Source organism: Hippopotamus amphibius, chromosome 13 (genome assembly GCF_030028045.1).
Source record: "Hippopotamus amphibius kiboko isolate mHipAmp2 chromosome 13, mHipAmp2.hap2, whole genome shotgun sequence".
Lineage (NCBI taxonomy): Eukaryota > Metazoa > Chordata > Mammalia > Artiodactyla > Hippopotamidae > Hippopotamus > Hippopotamus amphibius.
The window spans coordinates 97,599,283-97,614,277 of record NC_080198.1 but is presented as its reverse complement, the minus strand read 5'-3'; the positions used below and the strand labels follow the sequence as shown (position 1 = coordinate 97,614,277).

Sequence of the window (14,995 nt, the reverse complement as noted above, 5' to 3'; positions counted from 1 at the left end):
GTGGTCCAGTGGTTAAGAATCCACCTTCCAGGGCAGGGGACGCAGGTTCCCACATGCTGTGGGGCAACTGAGCCTGCGAGTCACAGCTGTTGAGCCCGTGTGCTATGGAGCCCACATGTCATAACTAGAGAGAAGCCCACGTGCAGCAATGAAGAGCTGACACGCTGCAACAAAAAGACCCCGCGTGCCGCAACAAAGATCACAGCAACTAAGACCGCACACAACTAAGATCCAACGCAGCCAAAAGTAAATAAATAAATATTAAAAGAAAAGAATGATTCCACAAAGTCCTTTATTATTCATTTATTATTTGTACAGTATAGCTCATTTATATGTTACAAATATATTCCAAACTGGAGATTCACAGATGTTAACGAACTTGCTCACTGGGTCACTTGTCTCTTAATCCTTTGAACAAGATTTGAATAAAGGATGAAGAAGGCCAGGTGATCCCATGTGAATCAAGTTCAAGGATAAATGTTCTGTCAGGGACCACTTCAAAGCCTTCTGTGCCTTGTGTGTGTGACCTGAGGGCCAGCTAACCGCTGCCTCTCAGGGTGGCACCCAGCAACTGAGTCCCTGACGGATTGATTAAAAAAAACATATATTACAATGATGACTAATGTAGTAAAAATAGATTAATTGCTTCATTATTTTTTTTAAACTTATGGAAAAATGTTAGGTTAACATTGCATTTATAAAATCCCTTTTAGAGTTATACTCTATGTTTACTTTAATAATTTTACTTCATACAATTAATTCGCCATACATAAAATTTATCCATATACATAACTACTTGTCTTTTAAAAACCCACAAAAACAGGGTCATTCTGTGCAGTGCAGATGCTACCTGAGATGCTCAAGTCAGTCTTGGGAGCTGTTCTCAGGAGGAATTGGGATGCCAGGAAGTAAGTCAACACGATTCCTGCTGCATCCCTTCCACTGAGGAGTGTGCAGACATGGGTTGAGCTTGTTTCCAGCAAGAGCTAGAAGGCACGGAAAGCTGTCAAGCCAAAGAGAGAATGTGTTTTGCCAAAATATTTGATATATTCTTAGCTTGGTCTGCCAGGTATATAAGAGATTCAGATGTGGCACAAAACAGGTCAGCATAAGCAGTGACGTGTGGCTAAAGAAAGACCCACTGAATGCAGCATTACCGTGGGTTGAGAAACACTGTTTTTAGTAACACAAAAGTGTGTGTACACACACACACACACACACATACATATGTGTGTATGTGTATCCCTTCAAGTATCAGAACCGTATTCGAAAGTGTGCGTCAAATATTATAAGGTCATAAACTATCACAGAAGGAAAATAGTGAGACTTTGGGAGTTGGAAAAGGGAAATTAGATTCTGGCCATTCCCACATTCAGCCTTTGGGTGAGTATGATGGTGGGGACACATTGGGACAGTAAGAGGATTTTCTAGAGCAAAAAAGAATAAAGTGGGGAGACGGCATAATAGGTTTATGAGTAAATATGATGTTTATAAGCCATCAATAATTCAGTAGAGGTGTCAGTTATAAGAAGAGGAATATGGAGGACCTATTTATGTATGTAGGCCAGGAAGTCCTTAGGGCTAGAGGTGCATGGTCAATGGCAAAGGTGCAAAGTTGGAACTACAGAGAGAGTGGAGGCAGGGATGAAACATCATGGTAATGAAGATACAAAGGTTGTGCGAGAAGAAAAAGCGCCTCAGCCCCCAGCCACTTTCAGAGCTCTCTGGAGCATGGTGGGAAACCCTTGGGACCAGCCTCCTCTTTGGTGTCCACCAGCTCTGACCTTAAACATGCAAAGGAGTCTTCTTGGGGGAAGATTCTCACAAAGTGATTTTTACTCTATCCATTTCAACTTTGAAAGGAGACATAAAGAACAAAATTTTCCTGACACAGGGAGCCACTTCATGGGGTATCTTGGTGACCAAGGAAGGTACATTAAAGGATCTGGAAATCAGCAAGCAAGCTCAACAAGAAGGCAGAGTCTAGACAAGAAAACAGCCAGGTTACCCAGTGGATTAGCAGGGACATATTTCTGAAGACATTCTGCAGGTAGGCAGGAAGTAAGCCTGAATCTTAATCAGAACTGGTCCCTCGCATCCATTCTCATGTCCAGCCAAGACTACATCCCATGAGGATGTGCCTAAGTGGAGAACAGACTGTAGCTGTAAGGGCTCCTGGAGGAAACTGGATTGCCAACCAGGGGCAGGCAGAAAGGAGCCAACCTTGGTTGAGTGATTTCTTACATATGAGACACTATGCTAGACTGTCAATTTCTGTCATCTTTTTTAGTTCTCACCACATTTTGATGAGGGTAAATTTATAATCCTTATTTAAGTGACAAAGAAACTGAAGTTCAGAGAGGTTAGGTATTTCACTCTAGACCACCGAGTGATGCCAAAGTATGAACCCAGAAATGTCTGACTCCAAAATTTATGCTGTTTTCAACAAACCTAGTAGGTTCCCTGAAGGATTCTCAAATTAGTTTATTAATTCTTCCCTCAAAGCATCTATATGTTTTAGCTAAAAACATTAGAAAATCTCCAGAGGATTAAAAATGAAGCAACACATTTCTAAATGACAATTAAATCAGAAAATAGTTTTAACTAAATGATAATGAAAAGAGACAAATCCAAAAATCTTAAGAGCTGCAGCTAAAGCAGCACTCAGGGAAAAACTCATAGCACTAACATGTAAGCATAAGAAAAGAAAATGTGCTGAAAAATCAATGATCTAAACTTCCATCTTAAGAAGCTGAATAAAGAAATCCAAAGAAATTAGAAGGAATCTATCTCTAATAATAAAGAGAAAAGCAAAACCCAAATAAGTAGAAAGAGAAAATCAACAAAGTTAAAGTTTGGTTCTTCGAAAGCATCATAAAAGCAATCGTTTCCAAGCAAGGCTAATCAAGTAAAATCCAAGTGAGAAATAGTCAGCATCAAGAGCAAATATATACCTTTTAACTGCCTCCTACAAAAATAAGACCCTGAGAGTGAGGAGGAGAAGGAAGAGGAGGAGGACAAAAAAATATATCTGTTCTGAAGCCATCCAGAAAATCACATTTCAGATTCTATTGTATTTAATTTAATCCAACATGCATTTATTGGAAGAGAACATAAGGACTGTCAATCTGGCTTTATCAGCCTAGAAAGAGAGAGCACGTGAATTTTGGAGTTGAACAAAGCTGAGTTCAAATTCATTCTCTACCTTGAACTAAATGTATGATTTTGGGAAAATTATACAAACTCTCTGAACTTCCTTTTTCTCTTCTAACAAATGCGGGATAGTAATATCAACTCTATAGGGATACCGGAAGGATTAGAGGTAAAGTACCAAGCACATGGGTAGCTTATATCCTACAGAATATTCTTCCCAACATGACCCATAATCGTGGCATTTATAGTTTATCTGTAGGAAGGGTACAAAAATATATCCCGAGCCAAGGTCCTTCATTTGGAAATGTAACTTTTCTGAAAAGTTTGGGCATTTGCTTTTCTTGACCTGCCAAAGAGAGAGGTTTGTAATGGTCATTCTTCAACAGAAAGGATGTTACCAACATATTAACAACATAAAAGCATCATATGAAAATTAAAATGAAATAACAATATAAAATTTCCACTCTAATTTTACACAGTAAACAATGTTTTCTTGACTATTAGGAGATCAAAATAAAAACTATGCCAATAACATAAGTTATTTTAAGATTTTGGAGGAAAAGACTTCCATCTCTGGTATCGATATTATGACAGAGAACCCCCCCAAATCCTCAGCTTTCCACCAGCATGTCTCCTGAGTCATACGTGTTGATGTGTACGGCAGGGGCTTAACCATGCAGACTGGCTCTTCTGCAAGATGAATCCTCAGGCTTTTTCACACACTAAGGGAAGTTAGACCTATGACGAGAAAGGAAAGAAGGAGACAAAGAGGCAGTGTCATACACCTATGGTCAACTCACCAATGAAAGAAGCCCCTTTGTTAACAACAAAAGTATGCATGGACCACTTAGCATCCACACAAGTTCCCTTCCTGCAGTGACAACATGGAGAAAGGTCAAGCCCAAGAGTGAATGACTGAAAGTATCACCCAGTTGAGCTTCATTTCACTTGTAAAGCCATAGAAATAAATAACCGACGTTTGATGACACTATGTGGAGAGGAAAACGAATGTCTGGCTCACACAAGTCACAGATACGTGCTGTGAACATCAGCTGATGGTCAGGAAGCAGCAGAAGCAGCAACCTAAGAGGAGGGACCTCCATATTTTTGGCTGAGGATTTGCTTTCTCTTCAAAAGCTTCCTGAAGAAGTGTCAGGTCTAAGCGTCAGGCAGCAAGAGGTCATAGACTCTCTGGGAGAGGCTGGTGGCCATCAGCAAAAGGACCACCATCCTTCGCTTATCCTAGATAAGTATTAGCAGGTGAATGGCTCTCATTTTCATAAAAATCAAATAACAATGCAACAGAGTCCAATGGGAGTGCCTGGTGCATGGAGGAGGGGCGCCAAGAGTGGAATAAGCAGTTCCTTAAATTGCGGCTGAATCTGATTTTGCTAAAGGTGAGTCAAGGAAGAGAGCAAGAGCCTTAGAAGCAGCTACCAGCACCCCTGGGCTTCTAGGATGGACCATCTCCAGCTCATGTCTAGCCAGCTGTCATGACCGGTGGGGCACAGTGGCTCTAAGTAGAGAGTCAATCCATCCTCACCAATACGGTGATCTGAGATCCCCCACATGATACATTCTAGGAGGGAAAAGTATCCTCTTCCTTAAGGAAATAACGCTACAGAAAAGGAGTCTTTGGAGGAGCACTTCGGATTTTTCAAGCCACCCTTGCTTTACAGCAAATGAAGAGAGTAGGAAGACGTTTCTTAATGAGTTTCTAATTTATCGGAAGTTCAGTTTCAGAAAAGAAACAGCAATTGTGCTGTTAAGATAATCTCTCTCCAATAATATATAAATATCCACATCCAATGCTCCAATAAAATGGACACACTTGTGATATGTTAGATAATATCTAACATATTGATGGATAGAGACAGAGAGTATCTTAAAGTAACATAAAAGGAGAAATGCACCTTTAGGGTTTTTTAAAACACTGCCAGGTGGGGGGCACTAACCAGAAAAAGCATTTGACCTTTTGCTATTTTTAAAGTAACCCAAAAGAGTCTTCTTTTAACCCCTCAGGTTAAAACATATCTTAAGAAATTCTGTGTATATTTTACTAAACTAAGTGTGTGTGGGGGAAAAAAGACTTTAAGGATATACAGCCAAATGTTAATAGCGTTGGTCTCTAAGTCGTGGGATTTATTAAAGGGTAATAGAATCAGTAGAAGGTCTAACCCCTATACATGCAGTTACAGTTCTGTTTGCTTGTTAAAAAATCACGCTGAAAGAGCTGGACGAAAGTTAACTAAATGGAAGGTATGTTTGGGATGGAGCGATTTAAACTACAGTCTACATTCTTATCCTTGGCATTCACTTTGGGCTTCCCTAGAGACAAGCAGCTTTCTTGCAAAGCCATGGAACTCTTAGATACAAGGGGCCCTGAGGGTCTGGTAATTTAAGGAGGCATGCTAAGTATATCATGACCTCATGGTTGGAGAAAAACAACAGTGATTTCAAATATGATCCCCAAGTTTAAGGTCACATGAACTGATGCTCTGGGTAACAGGTGCTGGCTTACAAATCACATCTTCCTAGGTGGGCCACTATACAAGTCCAGGTGAGAAGGTATGCTTAATATTCCTCCCAGGTGGAGAAGGAGTGAGCTTACCCACTCATAACCCATTGCGAGCCTGCAGTTTGGGCCATTCATGAAAAAAAGGGGAATGTTTAATGTAAGAAAAGAGATAACAGGGCATTGGGGATGACTCATCTATATTCCCCTGTCTTGTCCTTGGTTTTAGGATTCTGTTTTCTCAACACAAAATATCTTTCAGTAACTCAGAATGGTCAGATGTCTGCCATGTTTCTTTCACAGTTGTTGCTTCGTTCTGTCTGTTTTCCCATCTAACTGCTGTGGAAAGCTTGTGTTACTTTCTGGCAGTTTCCAGAGAGAAGCCAGCTGACTGCTAGGGAATTAAGGTCATTTGAGAGACAAAGGCCTCCGTGAATGTTCTTGGAATCTGTCCTTCTGTCTTTCTGACGTGGTTGGTGGGAAAGGGTGGTGACAGGGAAGTGATGGGAAAAGTATTCTAGCGTTTCAGCTTCTACATTCTTTGAGAAAGTTTTTCTCTCTGCATCTGTCTTGTTCTAAGTTATCCCATATGGGAAAATTTCCAAAGATGCGTTTAGCAACTCTGCCTGTCTTAAGTATTGGCCCCAACTTCTTAAAAATAGTGAGGGGAACAGTTGATTGAACCTGGTGTACCCCCCCAAAAAAAAAATAAATAAAAAAAATAAAAAAATAAAAAATAAAAAAAATAGTGAGGGGGGAGGGTTCCTGTTTTGATAACAGAGCGCAGGCGACTCTAAAGATATATACCTATCTGTAATTTAAACTTTTCTCCAATAAACATGTATTACTGGCAAATTTTTTTTAAGATTTACATTTTTCTCATTAGAAAATGGTAAAGCTTGGTAAACTGCCATTTGGTAACTTACCGAGTGTTAGGTATCTACACCAAGACCCAACTAAAGAAACCTCACCTGCAAAATTAGGCCAAGTCACAAGGATTTTATAAATCCTTTGCATTTGGCAAAATATGCTTCTACTCCCCTGAAAGCTGGGAGCCCTGGGCCAGGCCTCTCACATAGGAAACCAGGAAAGATGCCCTCGAAGCCTAGGTCAGCTTTAGAGGCAAATCACTGCTTGAGTTGGGTGGGGAAGGAAGAGGAAGAGGGCGGAAGTGGCCAGCTGAAGGCTACTGGCTGGAAACACCTTCTGGGCTGAAGTGAGGGAGGAGCAGAGTTCACCAGAGTTCAGCATAAGTCACCACCCAGATCACCATCTAGGCCCCAGGGAAGATGCCTGCGGATGGCAAGACAGCCATTTCTTCTTCAAGAAAACATCAATTACCTGTCCTTATCCTGGCAGTCAAAGTCGATCTTCTTTTGCATAACAAGGTGTTTCAGATCATTTATGGAGGAACTCGAGCATTTTTTTTCACTGGAAAAAGAAAAGAAGAAAGTGTTAAAATAATAAGAGCTCACTAACATTTCCTGAGTCTCTTGGTTTCCTCCAAGTAGCAGGCCCTGGGCAAGGCCCTGGGGTAAAGAGGTGAAGCAGAGGTAGCTTCTGGGAGCTCACAGGTCAGCAATGGAGCCAAAGGTGTGAACTAGGTAGATAGCTACCATGGCGATAAAATTAAGAGAATGGGGTAAATGTAGCGTAAGGGCCCATTCATTTCTTGAGCCGGTCTTTTCTCAATGCATTCCTGTGACTGTGGATTCTTTCATGGACTGATTCCTGAAATAACCCTGAGAATATATGGTAGAAGGCAGTAACATACCTGGGAAGTTTCCCAGGGTCATGTATCACCCAAGCCTGTAGCTTACGAACATTCACTGGATTCAAGTTAGGGACTTCCACACGTCCAAACGTGCTAAAATGGAAGAGGCAAAGAACATTGTTAACCCCAAACTAAGTTGTTCAGCCATCCCCAGCCCCTGTGAAAAGCCAGCAGGCAGGGTGCCATCAGGGAGATCCTACCCTTTGGAACTGATCCATGACTTGTATTAGAATCAGCTACCTTTACTCGTTCAGGGTGACCCTGAATGAATGAGTCTCAAAATAAGATTTTTACTCTGTACATTGATGTTGATTCTTTCAGAACTTGCTATTCCAAGAGTGAGCCTTAGACTAACGTAATGAGCTCCTAAGAACTGCAGAATCTCCACCCACATTGTTGAAAGCCCCCGATGTCCTGCTCCTCCCCCAGCCCTAAGCTCTCCCCATTTAGGCTCCGCCACTCCTGTTGTGAGTACTTGGATCCTTAATACGATCAGATTACAAAATTCTGGAATGTTAACATGTGCACCCAAAAGCCCGAAAGGTTGGGGTCAGAAGAAGAGAAAAGGACAAATGCTTCTTGGTAAAATTAAACATTAAAAGAGGAGAGAAGGAAAATTAACTTGGGGCACCTGGGGTGCCAGGGGCACATTAGTATTTTGTCCCTCCTCTTAATCAGACTTATTCAGGGAAAGATCGGAGAAGAGAGACTGGAAAGGTAATCAATGTGGTTAAAACTGTGAGTACAGAAGGGAGTCAGAGAAGGAAGGCGTGAGTGTGACCAGAATCAGTGGTGTGGGTTAAAGGAGTGGATATGGAATCTAGGAAAATGGTACAGGTGAATGTTTCATTTGCAAAGCAGAAATAGAGTCATCGACGCGGGGAACAATCTTAAGGCTACCAAGGGGGGAAGGGAGGGTGGGATGAACTGGGAGATTGGGACTGACATATATATATATATATATATACACTACTATGTATGAAATAGGTAACTAATGAGAACCTACTGTATAGCACAGGGAACTCTACTCAGTGCTCTGCAGTGACCTAAATGGGAAGGAAATCTAAAAAAGAGTGGATATAGTTGTACGTATAACTGATTCACTTTGCTGTACAGCAGAAACTAACAACGTTTTAAAGCAACTAGACTCCAATAAAAATTAATAACAATAAAAAATAAAGGAGAGGATAATAGCTGACACTCATCTAGCACTTTCTCTGCCAGGCACAAGGCCCAGCATCTTTCATACATAATCCCAGTTAATCTTCACATCGCCATCACCTCCTCAGGTACATACGTATCACGGGGGCCCTGCTAAGGTCACATAGGTAAGATGTCATGACCTCTGGTGTCCCCACTTTTAACCACTACAATAAACTGCTGACCCTGTCTGGAAAGAGATCATGAAGGTGAAATGCCCCGCAGAGCTCCTGCTGTTCCCAAGAGTAGACTTACTGCTGACTTGGGATTCATACCGTCCAGGGAGGAGAGAAGAGTCCGGCAGCTCTTCGTGCACGGTAAGGCTTTAGGCAGGCAGAAGGAAGGAGGGGCCACATGGGGGAATGGTATGAACAAGGGTGGAAAATGGGCAGGAGGGAGTGTCACGGGAGAGAGAGCTGAGAAAATTATAGCAGGCCTTGCGAAGCCAAGAGGAGGAGCTGGACACGGTGCAAGGACCATTAGGACCTTCAGTGGATTTTTAAAAATGGAGAAACCAGACAGAAGCGTTGACTTAGAAAGACAATTCTCCCCATAGAATACAAACATTTTACCTCTTTTAGCCCAAATCTTCAGTATTCACCTTCGACATGAAAAGTTTCTAAAGATGAACTAGCCAATGGGAGACTGTGCCAACCCTTACAAATAGGATGCAAAGAAATAAGTACCTCCTTTCATCAAAGGTGTTACTGATAGATCCATTGAGCAGCACCTGGACCACACCACAGGCGTTTTCTGCAAACTTCGAAACAAAAACAGCATTCCTCAGCATGCAAGCTTAAGTGCCACGCCCCAGCAGTTCCATCCCAAATAGCTCTTAGCATCAGCTGGTGAAGGAGGAACATCCTGTATGGTTCTAGCTTGGTCAGGCCAGAACTATGTAATTTTCACCCCAAGCCTTTGCAGGGATGACAAGTCCCATGAGAGTTCTGGAAGCAGTTGCTCCAATCTGTGTCTGAACAATGAAGTTCAACATCACTGCTACACTGGTGGTTCAGAAGGTGGAAGTCCAGGGACTTCCCTGGTGGTCCAGTGGTTAAGACACCACGCTTCCAATACCAGGGGGCGCAGGTTCGCTCCCTGGTTGGGGAACTAAGATCCTACATGCTGTGCAGTGTGGCCAAAAAATAAAAGAAAAAAGGTGGACGTTCAGGTGAGTCAGAGCAATGTCATCACTGGAGGAAGAAGATGAAAGTGCTTTCTTGGTGCTACGCACTGTAGACACCACACATTTCATTTAGCAGGAGCAGAGCAGGCACTTCAGGAGTAAAAGAAATGAAGAAAGAAAAAAGAAAACTGCAAGAAAGATGGAGAGATGGCAGCTCTGAAGACTGCACAGGCATAAAGAGACATGCAGAATGAATGAATGAGTGAGTGGAGATTTTTGAGCAAGGGGTTTTATTTCTTCATGCAACAAAGATTCCATCAGAATCTTTGCTAGGCATTGGGGAAAACAAGATGCACAAAACTAAGTAATCTACTTGCTTCCTCCAGGAGGCCCACCCAGACCGCTGGGACTAGCTTGGGTCCCCTTCTCACAGTAGCCAACTAGGCAGCATTGAGAGGAGGAGTTTAACGTAGGTTTAGCAGCCAGCACTGAGAGCTTCGTGAGAGCTGTGAGGCTGGCTGTCCCGCTCGCCACTGCAGCAGGGAGCCTCGCAGCTAGGGCACGGCACAGAGTGGGCGTCCAGGGAGAGTCCACGGACGGAGAAGAGGGAAGAAGGGAAGGAGGAGGCAAGAGGTCCAAATACTCTGAGATGGAGAGTAGGAACCAGCAAGGCATAACGGAGGACAAGAAAAGCCAAGTCCTAAAGGGTGAATAGGATTTCGCCTGGTAGAGGCTGAGGCAGCTGCAAACAGAAAGGCCCAGGAGCTGGAGAGAAGAATGATATTTGGCCATTCCCTGGAGGTCCAGTGGTTAGGACTCAGCGTTTCCACTGCAGGGGGTACGGCTTCAATCCCTGGCCAGGGAACTAAGGTTCCCACGTGCTGCGTGGTGCGGCCAAAAAAATAAGAAGAGAGAGAGAGAGAAGAGTGATGTTTGGGGGATAAACTTCTGTGGATGCTAAAGCTGGGTAGATAAGTTAGTTCACGGAGGACCATAAAAGCTTTGCCAAGGAATCTTGCCTTTACTCTGCAGGAGATAAAACACTACTGAACAACTTGAAAGGGAATTGTGAAAACCCAGTGCAGTGTCTGTCTTTCCCTTGGGAGTGAAGAGCAGCGGACAGAGCCCCAATTACTATCAATCACAAGTGCTACCCCAACAGAATGGGTGCCATGCATTGACCCCACCATACATAATTCTCAGCAGCCCCCTCAGAGTAAGTCTTGGGTCAGTTTGCCCCAAGGTCACATCACTTGAAGGAAGTGAGACTGGGATTCAAACCACCAGCAGCACTGCCTCTGGTGTCAGAAAAAAGAAAGGATGTAGTTGGATGAAAGCCCATCTACATACATCTACTGAGCATTCAGCCAAGATAAAGGTGCCATCCCAGGGAGCTCACAATGGTAGGGCACCTTCCTTTACCTTCCTGTTCTCCTAGCCCCAAGGACAGTGTGGGGAACACAGGTAGGTGCTTGACATGTACAAAATGTGACTTGGCTTTCAAAGTTTTCAGCAACAGCACTGCCACAAAACAGATCATTGAGTGATAGCATAAATAGAAACGCTTCTCAGAAAAAGCAAACCACCACCAAAAAACTCTGCAGCACCATGATTTTCACAGCACAGAGTAGGTGCTCAACAAATATCTGTTAAAGGAATGCATTCTGAGCTGGTTAGTGAGATGGTGGTATTTTCTTTCAGCCTTGCAGTAACCGATGGGACAGATATTCTCTTTATCCCCATTTGACAAATGAGGACTCTGAAGGTCAGAACAGATAAAGAATCTGTTGGATTTTAAACAGTCTCCTTACTTCAAATCCCAGGCTGTCTCCTGGTCTTACCATACCAGAGTTTACCTGAATCTCCTTAGGGTAGGTTAGGCTCTCAGCTCTGCTACTCACGAGCCCATTGACCTTGAGTAAACCACTGAACTGCTTAGTTTACTCACCTGGAATATGGGCACTTATACCTCCTCGTGCCACCTATTGTGAGGACTCAACGAGATGACATGGGTGACACACCTGGCCCAGGACTTATCATCAATACGCACTTAACAAACGTGAGTTCTCACTTGCCCCAGCTTCTCTGATGTCTACATTTAATTTTGGAGAATTCTAAGTAGTAGAGTTTCATTTTCTCCCTGTGTTTTCCAGTCTTTTCTTTTCATTCTTCCTTTCTAGTCTACTTACAAATAAGCAACTTACAAGAAAAATAAAGATGCACAAAGGCAGCTTAGAGTGAGGTCAGAAATAGATAGATTGGCCAAAATCTGGATCAGAGGATTTTAAAAAGCCAGAGACGCCAGGCAGCCAAAGCCAAAAACTGGGTAAGAGCAAGAAATCTTCAACTAGAGCCCAGCAACCTTCCATGAATGCCCGCAAACTACACGTGAAAATCTTCTGGCATGTACCTATGAACATTTTGCTCAGGAAAGAATGCTAAACTTTTGTTCCTAAAAGGATCTGTAACCCCTGAGTGAATTAAAACCAACCACCGACTTGGATGACCTCTTAAGCACTGTGGTCTCCAAGATTCTAGAATTTCACTTGCGGTATACTTACCCTTTTGGACAGCAAGTCCCAGAATACAGAAATAAAGTTGGTGCTGCAGTCTTTCTTCCAGTGTGGACAAGATTGATAGTTCATTTCTAAAAGACATAGTTTACAGAAAAGTAATTAAAGTGGAAAAGAAAAGGCATAAATCATCCCTGTTCTTCGCGGGCTATTGGATCATAGTGGAGCCACCCTCCAGTGGCATCACGACCAAGATGGAGGATGGAGAATGGACACATCTCAGCTCAATTTAACTAAGTGCCCCCTGAATCCCTTCCAAGTCCTTCCCTCACCCTCTGAATCCCAGACAGGAACACAGTGACTGGCTTTTAGTCATTATTCTGGGAAATTGCAGCGAAAGTTCGTCTGACAGAGACGAGCCCCCAGTATTATTCCTGCTTCTGGCAAGAATTAGAAATCATTTCCTCCCCTACCTCTTTCAGTCCCCATACCCTTAGGCTCAGATGCCTTCAGAGTCTTTCTACACTCACCCCGTCTGGACAGGCTCAGCTGGCAGTGAGGAACCACAGACATAAGACAAGAACACGTAGTTTCTGTGCTACTTCTCCCAAGGATCTCTGCCTTAAAGCACCAACATTTTTTTTTATTATTTTTTTATCGAGGTATAATTGGCACATAAAATTGTAAGATACGTAAAGGGTACACTGTAATGATTTGATATGCATATACATTGTGAAAAGATTCTCCCCCATCAAGTTAAGTAATATATCCATCACCTCATATTCTTTTTTTTTTTTGATGAGAACTTTGAAGTTCTACTCCTTTAGCAAATTTCAATTATACAATACAGAGTTAGCAGTTATAGTCACCACATTACACATTAGATCCTCAGATCTCATCCATCTTATAAATGAAAATTTGTACTCTTTTACCAACTTCTCCTTATTTCTTCCACCTTCCAACCCCTGGAAACCACTTATCTACTCTCTGTTTTTATGAGTTCCATTTTTTTTTCAGATTCCACATATAAGTGATACCATGCAGTATCTATCTTTTTCTGTCTGATTTATTTCTCTTAGCATAATGCCCTCCAGTTTCATCATGTTGTCACAAATGGGATGGGATTTCCTTCTTCTTAAAGGGTGAATAATATTCCAGTGTGTGTGTGTGTGTGTGTGTGTGTGTGTGTGTGCGCGCGTGTGTGTGTGTGTGTGTTTATACACATCCATATACCACATTTTCTTTATCCATCACATTTGACTACACAAACATTTATTGAGTGTTAGATGCTGGAGATAGAGAGTGAATTAGATAAAGGCCCTGCCTTCAGAGGCCATATGATCTACTACAATCAAATAAATCAGAGAAAGATCAGCTTGGATTTGGGATGGTGTGCAGCGCCATGAGGGAAGATTGATGTTGAACTTGGTTTTGAAGGATGAATAGAAGTCTTCAGACAGATGAGCTAAAGAAGGGAGCTCCATGACGAGAGAGCATGTGCACAGGGTTTACATTTGTACTGCCAGAGCAGAAGGGATGAGGAGTGGGTTGATGGAAGATGAGGCATATGAAAGACAAAGGCCAGGCCACGGCAAAGAATACAGACTTTATCCTAGCGGCAAAGAGAGCTACTTTTGTTTTAGGGAAGAGACAGAAACAATCCCATCAGGGTGGCCAGATAGAGGCTGACCTAAAGGGGTCAGGAGTGAGCAGTCAGAATCTGACAACAGTCCAGCAAGAAAGGCAAGGCATTAGTGAGCTGGATTCAGGCAGTGATAACAGGCGCAGGAAAGAAAGGATGGACTGCTAGGTAAAGACTAGGTTGGTGACTGATTGGCATGGCACAGGAGGATGGAGTGAGAATGAAGACAGAATCTGGGATTGTCTCATCTCAACTTTGCATCATCCAGAAGGTAGGGGACGTGTGGGGAGAGAGACCCTGGAACCCTTTCTTGTGCCCCAGAAGTCAGGCACGCGGCAGCCGCCTATTTCCTCTATGGGTGTATGTACAGCTGACCCTACACAAACACCCCTCTTTCTACCTCCACTTTGTTGTAGGTTAAATTGTGTACCCCCAAAAGATACGTTGAAGTCCTAACCGCCCCACCCCCACCCCACCGCCCGCCTCCGGTACCTGGGAATGTGATCTATTTTGGAAAAAGGTGTTTGCAGATGTAACTGAGTCCAAATGAGATCATTAGGGTGGGTGGGTTCTAATTCAATGAGACGGATGTCCTTATAAGAAAAGGAAGTTTGGTCACAAGACAGACAAGCACAAAAGGAAGACTCTGCAAAGACGCACAAGGAAAAGACAGCCATGTGAAGATGGGAGCAGGGATTGGAGTGGACCAAGGGACACCAAGGGTGGCCAGCAAACACCAGCAGCTAGAAGAGGCAAAGGGCTCACCCCTGGAGGCTTCAGAGAGAGTACGGCCCAGCCAACACCTTGATCTAGAACTTCTAGACGCCAGCACTGTGAGAAAATAAACGTCTGTTGTTTTAGCGTCACCTGGTATGTGGTACTTCATTACGGCAGCCGCAGGAAATGAATACAACCACAGACGTGGGCTTGACTGCCAGTGACAAGAAAGAAAGCTCTAGATCAGAAACCCTTCCAGGGATGAGGAAGTAATCCTGGGAGTTTTTATAATAATTAAATGCATTAAAAACAAAATAGCACACATTTTCTAAAAATTTCCATGTACAGCTGTAAA

General features: G+C 43.0%; 1 protein-coding gene across 1 annotated transcript in view; it reads right to left on the bottom strand.

Moving 5' to 3' along the window:
• Nucleotides 1-3,841: 3,841 nt before the first annotated feature.
• The window catches only part of CD38 (CD38 molecule), a 43,995-nt gene continuing 32,841 nt past the window's right edge, over nucleotides 3,842-14,995 (bottom strand). Inside the window, exons 4-8 of the mRNA XM_057704655.1 lie at nucleotides 12,330-12,415; nucleotides 9,329-9,402; nucleotides 7,443-7,535; nucleotides 7,010-7,099; nucleotides 3,842-3,891 (exon numbers count right to left, since the gene is read on the bottom strand). Of these exons, the coding sequence (XP_057560638.1) occupies nucleotides 3,876-3,891; nucleotides 7,010-7,099; nucleotides 7,443-7,535; nucleotides 9,329-9,402; nucleotides 12,330-12,415 (359 nt within the window). The 3' untranslated portion in view covers nucleotides 3,842-3,875. The remainder of the gene's footprint in view (nucleotides 3,892-7,009; nucleotides 7,100-7,442; nucleotides 7,536-9,328; nucleotides 9,403-12,329; nucleotides 12,416-14,995) is intronic.